Source organism: Somniosus microcephalus, chromosome 16 (genome assembly GCF_052327205.1).
Source record: "Somniosus microcephalus isolate GS21.2 chromosome 16, FLI_Smic_1.0, whole genome shotgun sequence".
In the NCBI taxonomy this organism is placed as follows: domain Eukaryota; kingdom Metazoa; phylum Chordata; class Chondrichthyes; order Squaliformes; family Somniosidae; genus Somniosus; species Somniosus microcephalus.
The window spans coordinates 97,955,158-97,968,511 of record NC_141002.1 but is presented as its reverse complement, the minus strand read 5'-3'; the positions used below and the strand labels follow the sequence as shown (position 1 = coordinate 97,968,511).

Sequence of the window (13,354 nt, the reverse complement as noted above, 5' to 3'; positions counted from 1 at the left end):
TTTCCCGAGAGCCCGGCACTTTTCCTTGGTGCCGGGCTCATTTGCCGGCACTCGCGAGCGGGGATCGCGCTGTTGCAGGCACCTCCCCCTTAACAGTAGGAGGAAGGCCTGCAGTACCGCAGCGTGTGGCGCTGCGGCCCTTAGCGCGCCGATATCAGGGTGAGCGGGGCGCGGGGAGCCTCTAGCGGCCCGCTTCCGTTTGGGGCGCAGAAACTGAATATCGGGATGGCGCAATTGGCTCCGCTCGCAGCGGTAATTCTGGCGCCCAGGCGAGCTTGGCGCCCCAAATGGGGCCCAACTGAATTTTTAGCCCATAGGTTCAAGCACTGGAGCTCATGAGGCTCCTCCCAAGTGTTAAAGGTCCGAGGAAAGATGGGAGGCCTGGACTAATGATCCGGAGACATGAGTTCAACACTCACCACAGCAGTTTGGAAATTTAAATTCAGTTAAATAAATCTGGAATAAAAAGCTAGAATTTGTAATGGTGACCATGAAACTACCGGATTGTTGTAAAAACCCATCTGGTTCACTAATGTCCTTCAGGGAAGGAAACCTGCCGTCCTTACCTGGTCTGGCCTAGATGTGACCCCAGACCCACAGCAATGTGGTTGATTCTTAACTGCTCTCTGAAATGGCCCAGCAAGCCACTCAGCCATATCAAAAGAACTGCTCCGATGGACTGCAGTGGTTCAGGAGGTTGGTTCACCAACACCTTCTCATAGGTAATTAGGGTGAGGCAATAAACGCTGGACTTGCCAGCGACACCCACATCCCATGAAAAATGGGATAGATACTATTCTCTGCAGCCGTGACTGGGAGTTCCGAAGGTTGTGTTGCCTGCCCGGTGCCAGGGTTAAAGACATCTCCTCGCGGCTGGAGAGTGGGAAGGGGAGGATCCAGTTGTCGTGGTTCACGTAGGAACCAACGACATAAGTAGAACTAGGAATGAGGTTCTGCTGAGAGAGTTTGAGGAGTTGGGGTCCAAATTAAAAAGCAGAACCCCAAGGATAATAATCTCTGGATTGTTACCTGAGCCACGCACTAATTGACATAGGGACAAGCAGATTAGATGGTTAAATGCATAGCTCAATGAGTGGTGTGGGAGGCAGGGGTTTTGCTTCATGGGCCATTGACACCAGAACTGGGGAAAGCAGGAGCTGTTCCGTTGGGATTGGCTCCACTTAAACTGGGCTGGAGCAAGTGTCCTGGCGAATCGAATAACTAGGGCAGTAGACAGGGCTTTAAACTAATGGGAGGATTCAGGAAAGAGTAAATTTAAAAGCAGCAAGAGAAATGTCAAAGCTCTAGAGTAGAGCAGAGTTTTTGGTAAAAATAAGCAGGGTGGGTCAGGAAGGGACAGAGAGTAATGAAGGTAATAGATTAATACAGTACAGGTAGACTACCCTTTATCCGAACTTCCGAAAACCGAAACCCTCTAAAAACCGAAGGTTTTTTCGTTCAGCGTAAGTCGTGCGCACGACCCCCCGCCGACCCCGACCATAAGTGGCTGCAGCTGTTGCTAAGCTACAGAGACGCTTGCAACTTGTGGCCATTGTTCTGAACTTGTTGCTAAGCAACAGGGTTTGTTGCTTTATACGGAGCTGTCAGCTCTCCATATCTTTTACTATAGCGTTCGGTTATCTGGAATTTTTGATGAACCGGCACCACGTCGGTCCCGTCCGTGCCGGATAAAAAAAGTTTCCTGTACATTCCTGTAAGGCACAAAAACCCCACAGGAAAAGTGGTCCAACTGTGGCTAACGAGAAGTTAAAGATAGTATTAGATCAAAGGAAGAGGCTTATAATGTTGTCAAAAAGAGAAGAAAGCCTGAGGGTTGGGAGGACTTTGGAATTCAGCAAAGGAGGACCAAGAAATTGATATGGGAAGAGAAAAAAAGAGTAAATTAGTAAGAGGCATAAAAACAGATTGTAAACGTTTCTATAGGTATGTAAATAGGAAGGGATTAGTGAAAGTAAACATAGACCCATCAGAGGCAGAGACAGGAGAAATTATAATAGGCAATAAGGAAATAGCAGAAACATTAAACAAATACTTTGGGCTGGATTTTGCCAGCCCTAAGGAGGCGGGCCTGCCGGTAAAGTTGCATAATGTGGGGGCGGCTGGCAAACCCGCCCCCATCCCCTTTTGCCAGGAGGCGGGAAGCCGCCCTGTTAACACAAGATCCTCCGAACCAACAGTCATCTGATTTCTACAAAGTAGAAAGGTTTGATGAGTCCTGAGCACAAGGACTCATCAAACTACACATATATTCAAGACAGAGGTCAATACATTTTTGGGAACTAAGGGATTTGGGGATAGTGGGGGAAGGTGGAGTTGAGGTAGAAGATCAGCCATGATCTTGTTGAATGGCAGAGCAGGCTCGAGGGGCCAAATGGTCGACTCCTGCTCCTATTTCTTATGTTCTTAAGTTGTAAAAAAAAATTCTATGTTAAGACTTTGAGAGAATTACTTTTTAGCCAACATAAAACATGCATTTTATTAACAACTGTGGTATATAATGCTAAGTTTTACAATGAAGTACATTACTCAATTGCAGAAGAGAAAATTAATTCTGGACAATATGCAATATTCTAACTTAAATCTTGTACAAACTCCAAAAGCAGAAAATGTTGTTTTTCATTAATGAACAAGTTAGTTTATATGCTGTACACAGTAACCCAAAACACAGTAAATTTCAAACATAAGTTACTTTAGATAGAGCAGTAGAACGTAGACACTGGAGTTAATTTTAACTTTTGGTGGTAGTGATTTTCGGGAGAGATATATAACAGGCGACCGATCCACTATCTCCTGTTTTACACGTGGCCAAAGTTAAAATTAACCCCAGTACTTCAGAACGGGGTTCCAAAAATTTACTGACCATTATAAAATGGAATTTTAGTATTGGGGTCAATGCAATTAAATACTTTACTGATCAAAACTTTTGAGCCTGTATGAATCCATGTATGCAGAATTCCCGCTGGCTTGATTGGTCCTGGTATTGTTGGGCAGAAATAGTGAGGCTTGCTGTTAGTGCAGAGTATCGGCTGATGCAAAAGCCCGGGACACAGACTGCGGTTATAATGCCGCAGCCCTATCTGACCTGGATTCAAGTTGCATAAGGCTCTGCGACGGCAGTGGAGTTTGCAATTTCTGCCCATATATATTGCATGCTTAGCAGGAACAAAAAGGGCTATCCCTTTCACACCCTAACCTAACACTAGACCCAGTCCTTTGACACCCGTGAACAACCACCAGTGCTCCACTAGTTTATTCAAATTGAAGGATTCTGTGTGGAAGTTATGCAAATATTTGTTTGTTTTGAAACAGTGGATGTGCTGAACTAATAAAAAGCAAAGGGATTTCCTTGCAATGTTCCAAACCACAGCATGTTATCACAGCATGTTATGTTAACGGTCTGTTTCCAGAGTGTTCTCAGTCCCCCCTCCACCTGCTCGATTGTTCACTAGGCAGGGAGGAAAGTGTTTTCAGAGAGATTTACCCAAGGCTCACTAAGGAGGTACAACATAGAAAAACATTTTAACTGCAGAGGGGTAGGGCTAAACACTTATCATCCCTTGTAGTTAGTTGTCTGCGAAACTACAATTTAAACAAAGTAGGGAGTAAATTTTTGAATCTTTTGTTGATTCAAAATGCATGGAGAATCCTAAAAAAAACTGGTCACAGAAACCCTAACATAAGAAACTGAAAAGTGATGTTCCATTCCTTCATGTAGCACTATTTGATGCAGGTTGCCAGCATGGTGTTTAATGATTTTTATACCATAATTTCTTATGTCATGTTTATGTTGAGTTGTGTCCTTCAGTTCCAGTTTTACAAAGAAATGGACAAATATGGTTGTTCAAACAAAAAATATGGCTGTCACAAATCCCCCCTCATTTCTTTTTAGTGGTTTAAACGGGACCTACTATTTATTGAATTAAAAAAAAACTCTAGATGCAGGAAATCTGAGACAAAAACAGAAAATGCTGGGAACTCAGCAAGCCAGGCAGTCTATGCTTGAAAAGTCCATTTTCCTTTCCTTTACAGATCTGCCTAACTTGCTGAATGCTTCCAGCATTTTCTGTTTTTTGTCCTACCATTGAGCCGCTCTGGGAATAGTAAAATGGAGCTCAAGGGTGGTGAGAAACACTGCACACATGGCGATGTAAATGATTCACGTGCATTCTGTGCCTGTTCATACTACACTTGTTCTGGAAGAACACAGAGAATCACTGTAATTACTCATTGTATCAGACCGAAAGAGAAGCCGGACGGTAACCATCACTTAAACCGCTAAAATGGAGGGCCACGAGCAGTCGTGTGTATTTGACACTGCAAGTTTGACTGGTGATGAGTCCACCAGTATTTATACTGATGGGAACTCTGCACTTGCAGAACTAACAATAATGAAAATCCACCACAAAGTATGGTCCAAAAGGTAAGCAAGGTTTCTTCCGAATGTTCTACGTTTGTAATATTTATAGTGGTGAACTGGAATCAAATGTTTTTTTTTGTCAATTCCACTTCCTGTTTTCCACCATAAACGAGATGTTAGAAAACTGTAAACATCAAACCAGTGTTCGTTAAATGACAACGCATCATAATTTATAGTAATTAACAAAAGTTTTTCAGCTAGCACAATAAAAATGATTATTGCTTTGAATTATATTTGGACAGGGATTCTGATTTAGAAAGCTAACATTTTAGTAAGTTAAATGATAGTTTTCTTGATTGCCCCTGGCAGCTCGACTATTTGATCAGAAAAAAGGTCACCAATTTCAATCCGGGGCTTAGCCTGTCACTCTTGCTTTCGTTGGGTTAGTTTTGCCAGTACTCAGCTAGCCCACTAGACAGGTATTCCAGCTTGGAAGTTGATGAGAAGAATGTGCGGAGACCATTATGATTCCTTTTAATGCCTGCTGGACCAAAAGCAGCACTGATCGTCTGCAACCCAGAACTTTGCACCCTCCCAGCTTGAAACAGAGAGAAAAAAAATCCTGAAATCTATACTGTACATTTAGACAGTTAGTGTAGAATATATATCACAATGATAGAGCAAAGTAGCAGTCGTTGGTCACACAAGGAAATGGAGGCTGATCCGAAGTCTGGATTCCAGTTCGGGTACTCTGCCAAAAAGTGAAGGGGAAATATGTAACTGATTTGTAAGAATAATTGTAACAATAAACTACAGATATTTAGTAATATAAAACACATACTTATGAGGTTATCGCGTTCTGCATCTCCTAATAATAGAAAGAGAAAAATGTAAGTGTAAATTGTAGTTGAAATTAAAGTTCTTTGCCTAGAATTGACATTCACTTAATCACCTTTTTATAACTGTTAAAACTTCAATGCAATTAATAATAACAAAAGACTGTAATATTTAACTTACTGCATAACTTGTTCTGACAATTGTTGCATGATACGCAAGATTCTCCCGATACATATGGTAAAGTTGCGATATAATTTCCACTGCAAGAAAACAGAAAATGACTTCGATGAAAGCACAAATTATTGTTAATGGCATGCTGGAAAAAAACAGCAATTTATAAAAAATCCTGCATGACGCTTCCCAGGCATTACAATTCAATTCAATTCAATTCAATTTTATTTGTCATATATGCAGCAGATGGGTGTACTGTACAATGAAATGTTGATTTTTACGAGTCCTCCCAACATTGGAATAAATATGGCATAGCAATAATAGAAATACTAATAGAAATACAGTAATAATAAATAAAACAACAGTAATAAATAATAAATTAATCGTTCATGAGTCTTATGGCCTGGGGGTAGAAGCTGTTTCGAAACCTGCTGGTACGAGACCGTATGCTTCGGTATCTCTTACCGGACAGGAGCAGGGTGAAGAGGTTGTGGCTGGGGTGACTCGCGTCTTTGATGATTCTCAGGGCCTTCCCCCGGCACCTCTCGGGGTAGATATCCTGGACAGCAGGTAGTTTAATTCCTATAGTATGTTGTGCAGCTTTCACCACCATCTGTAGAGCCTTGCAGTCTGTGGCGGTGCAGTTGCCATACCAGGTAGTGATGCAGCCGGACAGGATACTCTCGATGGTGCACCGGTAGAAGTTGGTGAGAATCTGGGGGGCCATTCAAAATTTCTTCAGTCTCCTGAGGAAGAACAGGCGTTGGCATGCCTTCTTGGTTACGACGGCAATGTGATGGGACCACGTTAAGTCCTCCGTAATGAATACACCCAGGAATTTGAAGCTGCTGACCCTCTCCACCTCAGCCCCTTACCATGGAAACAAATACCAAAAGTAAGTCAAATATTAGTAGACAAACTTTGAAAGTGCAGAGACTTCTAGGCTGAAGGGTCAAAAACCAGAGGGCACAGATTTAAGGTGATTGGCAAAAGAACCAGAGGCGACATGAGGAAAAAGGTTTTTATGCAACGAGTGGTTAGGATATGGAATGCACTGCCTGATAGAATGGTGGATACAGATTCAATAGTCGCTTTCAAAAGGGAATTGGATAAATACTTGCAGGAGAAAAAATTGAAGGGATATGGGGAAAGAGCGGGGCAGTGGAACTAACTGGATTATTCTTCGACAGTGCTGGTGCTGACTTTGTAGTGTATGTACCCGTTTACCTTTAAGGGAACTATTGAATGTAACCGTTCGCCTTTAAGAGCACTATTTTAGGTGTGGCACTATTTGTTGGCTCATGTATACTGTAATACCGATAGTGACCACACCAGTATATAAGTGTTGTGATACGTTAACTAGGGCAGATTCGCCCGAACCTCTGAATAGTAAAGACCTGTTTTACTTGTTAATCTTGGAGTCTGTGTATTATTTGCAATACAACCCACAGACTTAACAATGGCGACGAGGACGATCGTACCCTGCGGCAACAGTACTTCCTAAGCTACTAAGGAGCGTCGAAGTGAGGCAACCGCCTTCGTCGTGCTGCTGGAAGAACACACGAGGCTGCAGCAACAGACAGGAAGCAGACTAGCAACGAAAGTTCATCAGCAACAGGCACAACTACCCTTTTACCACGGTGCGGAGTGCGTCGATCAACTAACAAAAGAAAGCAACTGGCGACCGCAACGACTGTGAGTAGGGGAAAGTGTGGAAAATATCCGGAGGATAAGGGCAGTGACCACCATGGTCGAGGGGGTGAAAAAGGCCGGACAGCGACCGGGAGCACAAGGCGCGGTGGCGATAAATAAATAAATAACTAAATAACCCGCGAAGAATCAGCCGCAGCCGGGGAGGAAAGGGCCGGACTGCGGGAGGTCGGGGAGAGGCGTTTGAATCCGCTGAGCGAGAGCCCGAGAGGGAGCGAGCAAGAGCCGCTTCGAGCGGGAGGCGCTTCGCGAGCCAGCGATCGCACCAGCGATAAGGGCCGGGCCGCTTTGAAGTGAGGGGCGCAGCCGGGCCATCGATCGCAATCCCTGATAAGGGCCGCACTCGGGCTGGTAGGGCAGAGTCGGCAGACACTGAAGGCGCGAGAGCCGCGGTGAACAGCGCGGGCCATCGATCGCGGCGGAGATAAGGGCCGCACTCGGGCTGGAAGACAGCGTCGGGGGTCGGGTGAAGACCGCCAAGCGCGGGAAAACCGCCATTGAAGTGGGCGGGGAGAGCGAGAAGCGCGGGAAAGCCGCCATTTTTCGCGGGGAAACCGCTGGGGAAGAAGACAGAAGCGGGAAACCGCCATCTTAGAAAATTAATAAGAATTTTCAGAAATGCTGGTGTGTTCTCAAGAAGAGAGGAAAAATAAGAATAAGTAAAGCAATACTTGTGTTCTCAAGAAGAGAAGAAAATTAATAATAAGTAAAGAAATATTTGTGCTGTTCTCGAAAAGAGAAGAAGATGCCTAAGCGAGGAAATATTAATGATTTTAATGCTGAAATAGAAGACTGGGCCACGTATGTGGAACGCATAGAAATATATTGCGTAGCCAACGAAATTGAGGATGACGACAAGGCAATAACTTTGTTAAATTCGATGGGAGCAAAAACATACGGGCTTTTGAAACATCTAATAGCACCAGTTAAACCAGTGGACCAGACCTTCGAAGAGATCGTAACAGTGTTGAAGGATCACTTGAACCCCACACCGTTGATGCTGGCTGAACGATTTAAATTTTACGCCAGAACCCAGAGGCAAGATGAAAGCAATGCGGAATACTTAGTCGAACTGCGTAAGCTAGCGAAATACTGCCAGTTTGGAGGGAATTTGACAGAGGCGCTGCGGGACAAGTTCGTATGCGGCTTGGCCAAAGAAGGAACGCAGAAGCGACTTCTGGAAGAAAACGACCTCACACTGGACAGGGCTGTCCTCATAGCTTCATCGCACGAAGCCGCAGCGAAAGGAACGGCGGAAATGCAGCTAAAGGCGGCGGCACTCGGGGTGGACCAAATTACTGCAAGCACTTCCAAATGCTACCATTGTGGAAAGACAACGCACGACCAGAATCAGTGCTGGTTTAAGAACCAAGAGTGCAGGAAATGTGGCAAACTGGGTCACATCGCAAGGGTATGCAGGTCCGGAAAGAAGACCAACAAGCAAAGGAAGCCACCACCACAAGAAAAGTACAACAAGGTACATCAGGTGGCTGAAAAGAGTTCAGACGAACAAAATTCGGACTCAGACCCAAACAGCCAGGAGCGGGATAGTCTGAGAATCCACAATGTGGGTAAAGTAACTGATCTACAGACGATCTGGGTCACACTAAAAATAGCTGGAGTCCAAGTACGAATGGAGCTGGACACGGGATCAGCTGTATCAGTCATCAACCAAAAGGACTACCACCGGCTATTCTCTCACATACCCTTAAGAAATACCAAGTTCGTATTACAGACATACACGGGGCATAACGTATACCCCATGGGGAAAATAAGAGTCAAGGTGAGAGATAGGGGTAAAGTACACCCAAGAATGAATTTGTATGTACTACCTGAGGGAGGACCACCACTTCTAGGACGGGAGTGGATCAGGAAAATAGACATGGAATGGCACTACCTACAAGCAATGACGAGTGAGGACTCGATGCAGACAAGCAGCTCAGACTCTGAGCCGGAAGACGATAAGTCCAGCTTACGTATGAAAAACAAGGTTAACATGAACTCACGGACTAAGGTTGGAAAATCGATGGCGTGCATAAAGACAGAGAATTCTGAGTCTGTTCAAGTTACAGACATATGCATTACGGAGGAACACCGGGCTCGAACTCAACGTTATTTCAAAGTACGACAACAATTAGAACAATTAAGTTACCGCCTCGTACAAGAGATGAAAACAATGAAAAAGTTCTATGACACCGAATGGGAGAGTCTGGAAAGACAACAGAACCTACTGGCTCAAGCAGAGAGCGACCATAGAGCCATCGTGACCAATTACCGATCACATCTCCCTTATGATGTTCAGGAGTTAGAATATTTGCATGATCTAGAGATACAGCAGAAGGGCAAACCACGCTACACTGAGGATTTTGTTCTGCAATTGGAGACGGAGCTAGTGCAGGCAAGGTTAAGAGAAGTTGAATCGCAGTGTGCTCTTAAGGAGATGCAGAAACAAATCTTGGACATGGAAAAGAGAAACGCTTCTTTACCTGATGTGAATAATGTGGACATGTTGCGAGAGGGGATTATTGAGGCGAAACTGAAAGAAGCTAAGCAAAGGATGCTGGAACTTGAAACACAGAACCAAATCAGCAGAAATCAGCTATGTCGAGCAGAGAAGGAGTGCTATGGTCTACATGAGAAGGTGCAATATCTCTCAGCCCAGAATAAGGGGCTACTCACTCAGTTAAATGAGAGTAAACGGGAAATGGCTGAGATAGACTGCAAGAATAAAGAAGAATTGATGGCAGTGAGACTTCGAGAGGCAGATAGCATAGCAGCCTTGGCTGAACTCCAACAGGAAATTGCAAAAAAACCAATTGCAGAGGAATCTTCAGGAAGCCAGGATTTTATTCCAGTCCTTCTCTACGACTCCTTACAAGCAGAGTGTGAGAAGTTGAAAGAACAGTATGGACAGGCCCAGGCTACAATTCTGGAGGGGATTAACTCGACAACCCCCGAAAAGCTAGTTTCAGTAGAAGCATATGAACAACTAAAGGTTGAACATGAGCAAGAAGTCCAAAGGCTGCAGGAAATGTTTGATGAGCTCCAGGTCAAGGCTGCCTCATCGGTAAAGATTCCATCCATAGATGAAACATTAGTGGTGGAAGAGGAGAGGGGTTTGGAGCTCTCAAAAGTTATTGAAATAGCTGAGGTTGCAACACAGACTGAGAAGATGGCAGCAGAGCAACCCTTGGATACCAAAAGCACGCTGACTCACGTCAATGTAGAACAACAGACCGCTGAAACAGCTGCTCCGGTAGAGGGATTGAATAGTCCGATCAATCAATCTCCAAAGGAAGTTGAAGTATTAAAATCACAAATGAGGTCATTAGTAAACGACTTGCTGAAAGCCCAGAAAAAGCTGGATGAAGAGGTACACATGAAGAAGTCTCTTCAGGAAAGATGTCTGGATTTGGAACAAGAGCTGGCTAACGTCCAGCTGGGTATGGAGGAAATAGACGACCCTCTCGCTGGCCTAGCTCAGGACGACACCGAATATTACCATGACCTGGTGGACTACACCGAATATTACGATGTCCTGTCCTGCCCAGCTTGTAACTTCGACTCCCAAAGTGCAGAAATCATGGAGGAGCACCAAAAGTCTACGGAACATCGGGAGAAGGTGGCTCTACGACGGAAAAGGAGGAAGAGAAGGAGGAACTGCGCATGCAGCTGGCAGCTGACAGTGGAGCCCAGAGAGTCTCCAAGAAGCAGAAAAGGAAAAGTCGAAACAGAAGATGACCCATCTGAACCATTATCATCTCTACCAGATCACACACGTGGTCCCTCCGAACGGAGCCAAATCAGTTCGGAAGTTCAAACTGTTAAATCCATGGAAGGACTATTGAATGAGTCACTCCAGCAATGTGAACCGACTACACCCAGAGACTGAATCTGTGAACTGTTTTCCGCAGAGACTGAATCTGTGATCTGTTTTGACATGAAGTTATATATGTTATTATGTTATGTTAAACATGAAGTTATATGACGTTGACTCCATCGAGAGTATATCTGTAAATTGTTATATGACGTTGACTCCATCGAGAGTATATCTGCAAACTGTTTATATAAAGTTGAAGATTGTATGTTTAACGGGATTCTGTAAGTAAAAAGCTAAAAAGGGAGGATTGTAGTGTATGTACCCGTTTACCTTTAAGGGAACTATTGAATGTAACCGTTCGCCTTTAAGAGCACTATTTTAGGTGTGGCACTATTTGTTGGCTCATGTATACTGTAATACCGATAGTGACCACACCAGTATATAAGGGTTGTGATACGTTAACTAGGGCAGATTCGCCCGAACCTCTGAATAGTAAAGACCTGTTTTACTTGTTAATCTTGGAGTCTGTGTATTATTTGCAATACAACCCACAGACTTAACAGACTTGATTGGCTGAATGGCCTTCTGTGCTTGTACTACTCTGATTCTGTTTCATGAGGAGAAATCAAAAGAGACCAACATCGAAGCACTGAGCATTTGAAAAAGATTAAGAATAATAGAGAGGAAAGAGCAAAATATAATAAACGTTTGGAAAACACAAACATGCTTATCAAACATATGGAGCAAAAGTTTACGGTTGAAAAGAAAACCAAGATCGACATCAAAAGGGTATTTCAGGAAAAAATAATATGGAGACAACAGTAAACATATGAATAATCAGAGTAATCAAAATGATAGGATGGCTGAGACCCGCTGCCTACAATTCCTGTGCCACGTGGGAACTCCAGGATGCTTCATGTGTCCTGGATAACCACGCATGCAGGAAGTGACGCCAGTTGTTCGAACTTGAGCTCAGTGTTTCTGAGGTTGAGGAGCAGTTGGAGTCACTGCAGGGCATACAGGAGGCTGAGAATTTCCTGGCGTGCACGTTTCAGGTGGTGGTCACCCCGCAGCTACAGAGAGTTCAGGAGAATAGTAAGTGGGTGGCCACTTGGTAGGGTAGGAAGAGGCAGGCTGTGCAGAAATCCTCCAGGAGGGTGGTACTCTCAAACCGGTTTTCAGCGCTGAATAGTGAGCCAGTGAGGGTGACGACACCTTGGGGGAGTACAGTCTAAAGCACATCCACAACACTGTGGGGAAAATGACTGCACAGGGATACCACAAAGTGTAGAAATGCAGTGGTCATAGGGTATTCAATAGTCAGGGAGATAGACAGGCATTTCTGCAACCACCAACGTGAGTCCTACATGATCTGTTGCCTCCCTGGTGCCAGGATAAAGGACATCACTGAGAGGGTGCAGAACATTTTATGGGGGGGTGAAGGGGAACAGGCAGAAGCCGTGGTCCATGTGGGAACTAATGATATAGGAAGGAAAAGGGTTGAAGTCCTGCAGTCAGAGTTTCAGGAACAGGGAGTAACTTAAAAAGCAGGACCTCAAAGGTAGTAAACTCTGGATTACTCCCAGTGGCACACGCTAGTGAGTATAGGAATAGTAGGAAAAGACAGGTTAATTTCGCATCTGGGGCGCTGCACACTCATTGACGTCATGCTCTGAGCGGCGCTAGATGGCCAGGTGCTAAGTGTTAGCGCCGGCGCTAAATGCCGACTGAATTTTGCAGGCGGCGTTGGAATTGCCCCGCCTGGGCGATAACAGGAGGCACTAGGGTACCGAATTTCTAGACCTATGTCTATTTTAATTAATTTATTCCAACAGAAAACAATTAGAAAGACTTACCTTGGTGCATAGTTACAGACAAAAATTACACCTGGTCCTTTTAATCCAGAGCCTTTAACTCCTTTGGGACAATCAGTAACTGAACAGCCAACTTTATAAGAGGATGCCCAGGTAACCTGGAAAATAATATAAATATTATTTAACATTAAGTACAGTATTTCTCATTTTTCAAACAAAGTTATGATCTACATGCTATATGTATAAATACCATATATAATTCACATAAGGTTAGAAAACTAACAGGAACAAATCACAAGAACTACATGTACCAATAAGAGATTTTCATCAGGAACCACATTATTTCCCTTTCTCTATATAATGCATCTCTGTGTGGAATCCCTACATGACTATCTTCAGTTCATTTGTGTTTAATCAGAAAACATTTTTTCATGTGAAATAAACAATGTTGACTCCATTTAAAATCATTAACTATGTATCCAGTTAACTAATAAAATGTTTGGTGTCTGTAATGTGCATTGTGACTAGAGCTTGTTATGATCACCCATCAATTCTATTTTTTGAACCTCCACAAATCTGTTTTCTGATTAAGTACCTGCATTTTTCTGCATTCCATTTAATTAT

The 13,354-nt window shown here is 43.9% G+C and overlaps 1 protein-coding gene across 1 annotated transcript in view; it reads right to left on the bottom strand.

Moving 5' to 3' along the window:
* Positions 1–2,466: 2,466 nt before the first annotated feature.
* LOC147106421 (GLIPR1-like protein 1) overlaps positions 2,467–13,354 on the bottom strand; it is a 95,835-nt gene continuing 84,947 nt past the window's right edge. Inside the window, exons 3-6 of the mRNA XM_086009519.1 lie at positions 12,773–12,888; positions 5,396–5,475; positions 5,220–5,246; positions 2,467–5,129 (exon numbers count right to left, since the gene is read on the bottom strand). Coding sequence (XP_085865645.1) covers positions 5,029–5,129; positions 5,220–5,246; positions 5,396–5,475; positions 12,773–12,888 — 324 coding nt within the window. The 3' untranslated portion in view covers positions 2,467–5,028. The remainder of the gene's footprint in view (positions 5,130–5,219; positions 5,247–5,395; positions 5,476–12,772; positions 12,889–13,354) is intronic.